This window comes from Lycium barbarum, chromosome 12 (genome assembly GCF_019175385.1).
Source record: "Lycium barbarum isolate Lr01 chromosome 12, ASM1917538v2, whole genome shotgun sequence".
Lineage (NCBI taxonomy): Eukaryota > Viridiplantae > Streptophyta > Magnoliopsida > Solanales > Solanaceae > Lycium > Lycium barbarum.
The window spans coordinates 2,839,625-2,849,036 of NC_083348.1; the positions used below are offsets into that span (position 1 = coordinate 2,839,625).

At 33.6% G+C, this 9,412-nt stretch overlaps 1 protein-coding gene across 1 annotated transcript; it reads right to left on the reverse strand.

Moving 5' to 3' along the window:
* Window positions 1-1,398: 1,398 nt before the first annotated feature.
* Window positions 1,399-4,121, reverse strand: LOC132624072 (uncharacterized). The gene is made up of 6 exons (XM_060338906.1): window positions 3,783-4,121; window positions 2,995-3,395; window positions 2,545-2,872; window positions 1,800-2,294; window positions 1,602-1,706; window positions 1,399-1,515 (listed from the first exon to the last, which is right to left on the reverse strand). The coding sequence occupies exons 1-6, from the start codon at window positions 4,119-4,121 to the stop codon at window positions 1,399-1,401; spliced, it is 1,785 nt and encodes a 594-aa protein (XP_060194889.1).
* Between the last annotated feature and the right edge of the window lie 5,291 nt (window positions 4,122-9,412).

A 9,412-nucleotide genomic window follows, 5' to 3' on the forward strand; every position in this document is an offset into this window, starting at 1 on the left:
AAATACACAGAATGAATATCGAGAAATATGGGAAATATAGAGAAATGTGGGAAAAGAGGAAATGGGAAATATAGCACCTCATCATTCCAAGACTGGCCATTCATCGATAAGAGATAGAACCAGTTTTTGTCATCAACATGTAACACATCAAAATTGAAGCCAAAATTGATGTCATCTGGATCCAAAGCTTGCTTATTCTTTTTGTAATGGCTTTCCTTACCCTTTCTAAATAACAACAATCAGTTATTTTCATTTTGAACAGTTTACTTTGCTGAAAGAATGAATATATAAATTAAAAAGGTAAATACGTTCAAACTTACTTTTTATCATGCCTTAGAAGTAGATCCTGTTCAAGCCAATTCCGGTATTGTTGAATAAGCGAAGTATTTCGCGGGCCATTAATTGGATCTTCAACAAATGGATGCTTCTTTTCAAATATGGAAGGTGTGGGGTCTTGAACAGAAGCTTTTGCAGAGCCGTAATTGGTCATGTAAGGTGAACTGAAGTATTTACTAGGTTTGACTATCCTAGTTGGAATAACATCTGGTTGAGCAATTACAACTTCCGCATTAATCACTAGCTGTTGTATTCCTTTATCAGCAGACATTACTGGCATAACAAATCCTTTATGACCCGTTTGATGAAACACAGATAATCCTGACGAACCTATTTGGCTTGGAAACATTTCGTCAGGGATCAACCATTGTGACTTAGTAATGTTCTCATCGAACCTGTGTGGCGTCTCTAAAATTGAATGATCAGTGATGTCCCCGGGCTGTATTCCCGCACCTGCTTCTGGTACACGAGTTTCTAGAGGCAACTCAATGAGCATCTCTGCGACCATTCCCTAAAAAAAGAAATTTAATAAATGCTAAGTATAGCAGTATCTTGAAAAGATCTATAAGATTGAATGTAAAATTTACCTCTGTTGAGTTGAAAGATCCTTCGTCCGCCCGATTAATCTCTTCAGATGAAGCTTTACGTGTATCTGCTCTTAAATTTCCGGCGGTCACTACAATTTCCGGAACTTCGTCATGTAACTTTGGTCCAACACCCTTTTGAATAAGAAAAAATAAAAATTTAAAACAAAATCATAACATAAAAATATAAGGTTGGAGAATTACTAAATAAACAGAAATAGGGCCAGGATTAGATTGATTCTGTGGGGGTGGAAATAAATAAATAAAAAAGTTTGTAAAATAGACAATTGTATCAGTGAAATACAAACGAAATTCCATAAAATACGAAAGTTTGTAAAATAGAAAATACCGAGGAAAACATAACTTTAAAATTTAAGACTGGAACATGGAAACCATATACTTTTTTGTGCATACAATGCACAACAACATAACCTTTAAAGATGGATTTCACGTCACAAACTCATTTTACCTTAATTGACTAATCATCATGTTTGGGAGGAGATGTTTGAATGGTAGAATCATGACGTAAGTTTTCTTCAGGCGTTAACTGTAGCCCAGCATTAGTTTGATGCTCCGGCGCATCACTATCGGCAGCCTTCACATAAAAAAATGAATTAATATAAATTGTATTTCGCAATAAGAGTCTAAAAATGTTAGTCAGTTGCTATTTCACACATTTACCTTGTCCGCAGAATTGTTCACCTTGATTTCTTCAAATAGTTTCTTGAAGTTGTCATCCATGAAAGTTCGAAGCTTTGACAACTCACTTGTGAACTCACCAACGACCTAATATTTAAACAAAAATAGTAATTCAATTTGTTTAGAAACAGTAAAGTAAATACACCAAAAAGTTTTTGTTCCGTAACTAAAATCACTTACTGATTCCTTGAAAACTTGAAAATATTTCCTTAGCAATTGCATTTCCTCTTTCATGGATATAGTAGGGACATCACGTAGGACTATGGTGTTTTGGGGTCTATTCATTTGTTCATTCGACTTTGGTGAAGCAGACTTCTGTAAAATAGGCTTTTGAGCAACCTTTTGATCCTTGTGACTCTTCTTCACAGTTGTCTGTGGTTCGGTGTGGATTTGTTGTTTCTTAGATGTGGAAGCTGTTGTAGGAAGTTGTCTGCGTCTCTTTGAAGGTGGAGAATCTGTCTGATTCGTCCGTTGTTGCTGTTTGCCCTTCGAAAGGTGGGGGGGAGTAGTACTGAAATCATCAAAGTCATCCACTGGCATATCTGTGACTTGGGTACCTTCATTGGCATCAACTAAGACATTTTTGTCTACAGTATCTCGACAGACAACAACATCGGGCAATTGGAGGCTCTCCAACTCACTGCTAGTGGGGATTGTATTTGCAAATGTACAGCTCTGAAGAAGAAAGAAATAAAATGCTATGAAATACACCGAAATATAATGAAATACAAAAAATAGTGAAATACAAAAAATCAGGAAATACACCGAAATATAGTGAAATACAAAAAATCAGGAAAAAAAACCAGCAGAAAAGCAATAATATGATAGTCGAACAGTGGAGTACAAGCTAAAATCAGTAAGGCATAATTGCAAAATAAAATGCTATGAAAAAATATAAAAATAAGTTAGAGTGTTCGAATATTACCGACTGTTTGCCGTCTCTAAAAATGCCTTCCATCAAAATATTATATTTTGGCTGACTGTCAATGGACCTCCAATTCAACATTCTTGGAATGGAATTTCCGGATTTAATAGCGAGATACGATGGAACTCTTGAACAACACTCATAAAGCCAAACTTGCATAGCCAGTGGCATCCCATGGAACCAATAATACTGTGTTGTGGCAGAATACTTCTTGCTGATGCTTCTAATCAACTCGTTAAAAGCTTCTTTGCCCCATGGATAATCTACATACCTTCCATCCTCAACCACTTCAAAATGAACCCTTGGTATACTCGTTTTCCTAGGCTCACTGCAAAAGATGTATGTATTTATAAAAAACAAAATTGCAAACTTAACAGCGTCCTCATCATTATCTCCCCAACACTTATTCTTAAAGCAATCAATGAACTCCAATCTTTTTAATCAATGAACTCCAATCTTTTTACTTTACTCCTAGTTCCACCAAAATATACATTCATAATCCTATTCGATTCTTCCTCATCGTATGTAAATTCACCTTCATCGGCTACACAATTTAGCCCGCTCATAAGGGCAAATTCTCTCATGGTAAATCTCAATACGGTACCATTTATATCAATTGTAAAGCAATCAGAAGTGCTCTCCTTGAGCTCTCTTACCATGAAGCACCTAAATATCTGTGCTTGAACCTCCAGGTGCTGCATTCCGAGAAATTTCCCAAATATTGTCTTGGAAAAGATCTTTAACTGTGGAACAGTTAGCTTACTCTGAATATCTTTGAACACCTCGATATTAGTGTACCGTTGCATCGATGGAGCCTCTTCAGAATGACTCCTAACATAGAATTTAGTTTCCTAAAATAAAAATGCAACACTAAGTTAAGGCTGAAACAATTGTATAAAACATAGACACATACAAGAAATATACTGAATTGCATATCCAAGAAAAATATACACACACAAAAAAAAATTGCATAACACAACTAACACAGCTTTTAAAATCAATAAGTACAGAATAGTAAACATATGTACTTGTGAAAAAACATAGAAATATAATGAAATACAGTTAACCACGAAAAACAACTTCCACAGTTATGTTGTATATGATATAAACTACAGTTGATGCACATATAGATTTTATTAAATACACAGAAATATACTGAATTGCATATCCAATTATGTCGAAATATACAGAAATATAGTGAAATACAAAACAACAAAATTGAAAAATTTCATCAACACCTGTTCATCCTCTTCCAGATCTACATCTTTAACAACATTTTTACCCTTAACGTCTAAAGAAGGCTTGGTTACTTTTCTCTTATTTTGTTGAGCAACTTTAGAGCCTTTTTTTACTGGTACATCATCTTTTGGCTTGCTCTGTTTTGGAACTTTAGTTGGAGGAAGTTGACGCATCCTTGATGGGTCATGAATCTTCTTGCTTCTTCTCTCAGCAGCAATTTTAGCAGATTCTCCTGCAATTGGAAGTTGTTGTTGTGAAAATCCCAAAGAGAAACTAGGACCATCATAAGCATGAGGACTACCTCGAGTATTCCTACTTGGAATATCTCTTTCCGCCATTAAAATGGAGAATTAGATATTGTTTTAAACACTCTAACAATGGCTGAAAACAGAAAAAAAAGGAATGAAAAAGAAACAAAGAAAACGTTGAAATATAAGAATAAATATAGAGAAATACAACAAAGAAAGTAAAAAAAATCTAATAAATTATCAAAATTCGTTACCTACACTGTGTGGGTAACGATTAAGGAAGATGGAATCGTGATAATAATGATGATAGATAGTGGGCGTATAATACGGTTGAAGATATTGAAGATGGGAGAGAAATTAATTTGAAAAGAGAAGAGATTGGGAGTTATTGGGGAACATGGACCGTAAGTTTAGGGAAATACAGAGACGCTTGTAGAGCAGTTACAACTGGTAATTTTGAAATTAATTTTCGCTATTAAAAATAAATAAAATAAAAGATAGCTATTATTAATAAATAAGTCTTAGAGGTAGTTATGTCCAGTAAATTTTCCAAAAATATAAGTATGGTTAAAAATGGATAATAATAGTATGCCTAAAAAATGATTTTTATAAAACTTAAAGACTAAAAACCTTTTCCTAAAACTCGGGTGGGCTTACGTAGTGTTCTACATAGTATAAAGGCCTTCAGGAGTTAACCTAGGTGTGCTAGTCCGAAATCCAACACCCAATTTTGGGAGAAGCTCTACCACTTTCATTTCTTAAAATGTGATATATTTTGCATGAATGACTAACATTTTGTTGCGAAAATATAAACTGAAACAGTTTTTTTACTATAAACAATTTATATCTACAAAGACATACTATTAGAACCCGTAGGTCAACCGTATTTTATGAATATTTAATACCGGGATGCCTAACACCTTCCCTGGGGGATCACCAGAACTCTTACCCATACTTTGGTTAGAGTAGGATTCTTTTAAAAAATTAACCGTTTTAAATGAACCTTTTCGAATCGGTTTTTCTAATTTTCTAAAATTAGGTGGCGACTCTAAACAATATCCATTTAGAGAACCATTTACGTAGAAGTATATTTTTTTCTTTTTCCGGGTACGATTGACAACCATACTTCCCCGGGACACTTTCCTTTTTTAATGAGGCAAGTGAAATCCGAATCGGAAAAAATAGAAACACTACAATATTAAAAGCACAATGGACCTTAGAGTAATGTTATTCGCATTTTTCACCCTTTAAAAATAGATTTCACACTAGACAAAATAGTAATTTAATTATCTTCCAAATATTTATTTAGCAATAAATATATACTACTCCCCTAATATTTAAGACTTCACAATCAACTAAATTATGAGTGTTTCTTTAGCAGTCTATGTCCTTTTTTTTCATGTAAAATAATTTTCAATGTAGAATCTTACTTGAGTCTCTCTTCCCCTACGAAATCGATCAATTTACCTTTCTTTTTGGTGTAGGCAGTAGGCTACTTTGAATTCCGCCTTGGTTTATGAATCATTTTTTGTTACAACTATTCTTGTAATAGTCTAGAAAATCTTGATTTTTACAACAAATTTTTGATATGCGGAAGATAAACTGCAATCACAAATAACATATGAAGAAATATGAATATTTTATTGATTAACAGTGCGGGCAAAATTCTATTTATTCCTTTAATTCTTCTCTCATTAATTGTTTTTCGTAATTTAAGCACCGTTTATAGCGTATTTCTCAAACTTACGATGATCTCCTTGTGATGTATTTGATCTCTAAGAACACAGGGCAGTTCGATAAAGGCAGTATTTGATGCCTTGATCTCTTGGTGAATATCCCAGGGATTTATGAGATTTTCGAGATGCGTTTTAAGGCAATACATGCCCCTTTATATAGGCGTGAGCTAGGGTTTAAAGTAGAGTAGCCTCCAAAAAACCCTAACAGGCCTTAGAGCCCTAACCAACATTATAATTTGAAGATGGATTGAACTTGTCTTGTAAAGTCCTATTATAAATCCGGTAAAATTTCGATGTCTACAAATGCCCACTACTTCAAGGTATACCAGAGTGTAGACTTGCTGAAACTCAAAGACGAGACCTGAAATACCCATAAAATGAAGCTTCCATCTTTGCAGCTTTGTGGCTCCAAGTTTGGCATATTTGATTTGTGAGAGAGGAGATGAAGGACATATTTGGTCCCACTGGGCGTGCCAATTTTTTTACACCAAATATTTGGTATCCGGAAATTATACTGCAACCACAGACAAAATATGAAGAAACAAAAATATTTTATTAATAAAAAATGCGGGTACATTTCTGTTTATTCTCTTGATTGTTCTCTTCTGAATTTTCTCCGTAATTCGTGGGCCGTTAGTAGCGTATTTCTTGAACATAGGATGACCTCCTTGTAATGTATTTGATCTCCAAGAATGCCCAGCAATTTAATGAAGGAAGTGTTGGCACCCAATTTTGACCCTCCTTTTTTGTTTAATTAATTTCACTATGCTTCTCAGTCGTGAAAATTCCCAATAAATGAGTTTGGAATATTTTCACTAATTACTACACTTTTTTTTTAGATATTATTTCTCTAAAATTAAGAAAGGTTTCTATCGTTTCTTAAAAATCACCAAACATCATTTTTTTTTATATAATTAAAAAAAAATTACTAAACATCATTCTTTACAATTAAATCACTCAAAAATAGTGTTGGTATTCCGATATCAATATTGGCGTTGGCATTTTCCTTCAATACTATTTATTACTATGTTTATCATCTTCTTACTATATTTTTAAAACTGAATACGTATATTAAATTAATTCTATTGTAATTTATATAGGTATACATTTTGTGGGAATTAATTAGGACCAAGGAGCATATTTTAATTAATTGATTGAAGTAAGAAGGGATGAGAAAATAATTCATGGAAAATTTATGGGACATAACTACCTCTAAGACCTATTTATTAATAATAGCTACCTTTTATTTTATTTATTTTTAATAGCTTAAATTAATTTCAAAATTACCAGTTGTAACTGCTCTACAAGCGTCTCTGTGTTTCCCTAAACTTACGGCCCATGTTCCCCAATAACTCCCAATATCTTCTCTTTTCAAATTAATTTCTCTCCCATCTTCAATATCTTCAACCGTATCATACGCCCATTATCTATCATCATTATTATCACGATTCCATCTTCCTTAATCATTACCCACACAGTGTAGGTAACGAATTTTGATAATTTATTAGAATTTTTTTACTTTCTTTGTTGTATTTCTCTATATTTATTCTTATACTTCATCGTTTTCTTTGTTTCTTTTTCATTCCTTTTTTTTCTGTTTTCAGCCATTGTTAGAGTGTTTGAAACAAGATCTAATTCTCCATTTTAATGGCGGAAAGAGATACTCCAAGTAGGAATACTCGAGGTAGTCCTCATGCTTATGATGGTCCTAGTTTCTCTTTGGGATTTTCACAACAACAACTTCCAATTGCAGAAGAATCTGCTAAAATTGCTGCTGAGAGAAGAAGCAAGAAGATTCATAACCCATCAAGGATGCGTCAACTTCCTCCAACTGAAGTTCCAAAACGGAGCAAGCCAAAAGATGATGTACCAGTAAAAAAAGGATCTAAAGTTGCTCAACAAAATAAGAGAAAAGTAACAAAGCCTTCTTCAGACGTTAAGGGTAAAAATGTTGTTAAAGATGTAGATCTGGAAGAGGATGAACATGTATTGATGAAATTTTTCGATTTTGTTATTTTGTATTTCACTATATTTCTGTATATTTCGACATAATTGGATATGCAATTTAGTATATTTCTGTGTATTTAATAAAATCTATATGTGCATCAACTGTAGTTTATATCATATACAACATAACTGTGGAAGTTGTTTTTCGTGGTTAACTGTATTTCATTATATTTCTATGTTTTTTCACAAGTACATATGTTTACTATTCTGTACTTATTGATTTTAAAAGCTGTGTTAGTTGTGTTATGCAATTTTTTTTTTGTGTGTGTATATTTTTCTTGGATATGCAATTCAGTATATTTCTTGTGTGTGTCTATGTTTTATACAATTGTTTCAGCCTTAACTTAGTGTTGCATTTTTATTTTAGGAAACTAAATTCTATGTTAGGAGTCATCCTGAAGAGGCTCCATCGATGCAACGGTACACTAATATCGAGGTGTTCAAAGATATCAAGAGTAAGCTAACTGTTCCACAGTTAGAGATATTTTCCAAGACAATATTTGGGAAATTCCTCGGAATGCAGCACCTGGAGGTTCAAGCACAGATTTTTAGGTGCTTCATGGTAAGAGAGCTCAAGGAGAGCACTTCTGATTGCTTTACAATTGATATAAATGGTACCGTATTGAGATTTACCATTAGAGAATTTTCCCTTATGAGCGGGCTAAATTGTGTAGCCGATAAAGGTGAATTTACATACGATGAGGAAGAATCGAATAGGATTATGAATGTATATTTTGGTGGAACTAGGAGTAAAGTAAAAAGATTGGAGTTCATTGATTGCTTTAAGAATAAGTGTTTGGGAGATAATGATGAGGACGCTGTTAAGTTTGCAATTTTGTTTTTTATAGATACATACATCTTTTGCGGTGAGCCTAGGAAAACGAGTATACCAAGGGTTCATTTTGAAGTGGTTGAGGATGGAAGGTATGTAGATTATCCATGGGGAAAAGAAGCTTTTAACGAGTTGATTAGAAGCATCAGCAAGAAGTATTCTGCCACAACACAGTATTATAGGATCCATTGGATGCCACTGGCTATGCAAGTTTGTCTTTATGAGTGTTGTTCAAGAGTTCCATCATATCTCGCTATTAAATCCGGAAATTCCATTTCAAGAATGTTGAATTGGAGGTCCATTGACAGTCAGCCAAATTATAATATTTTGATGGAAGGCATTTTTAGAGACGGCAAACAGTCGGTAATATTCGAACACTCTAACTTATTTTTATGTTTTTTCATAGAATTTTATTTTGCAATTATGCCTTACTAATTTTAGTTTGTACTCCACTGTTCTACTATCATATTATTGCTTTTCTGCTGGTTTTGTTTTCCTGAGTTTTTGTATTTCACTATATTTCGGTGTATTTCCTGATTTTTTTGTATTTCACTATTTTTTGTATTTCATTATATTTCGGTGTATTTCATAGCATTTTATTTCTTTCTTCTTCAGAGCTGTACATTTGCAAATACAATCCCCACTAGCAGTGAGTTGGAGAGCCTCCAATTGCCCGATGTTGTTGTCTGTCGAGATACTGTAGACAAAAATGTCTTAGTTGATGCCAATGAAGGTACCCTAGTCACAGATATGCCAGTGGATGACTTTGATGATTTCAGTACTACTCCCCCCCACCTTTCGAAGGG

Excerpts from the sequence above, each read along its gene's own strand:
- LOC132624072 (XM_060338906.1), bottom strand. The coding sequence starts at position 4,121 with ATGGCGGAAAGAGATATTCCAAGTAGGAATACTCGAGGTAGTCCTCAT. Across the intron at positions 1,707-1,799 it reads TTCAAGTTTTCAAGGAATCA|GTCGTTGGTGAGTTCACAAG; the intron begins GTAAGTGATTTT and ends TTTAAATATTAG. Across the intron at positions 1,516-1,601 it reads TGAACAATTCTGCGGACAAG|GCTGCCGATAGTGATGCGCC; the intron begins GTAAATGTGTGA and ends TTTTATGTGAAG.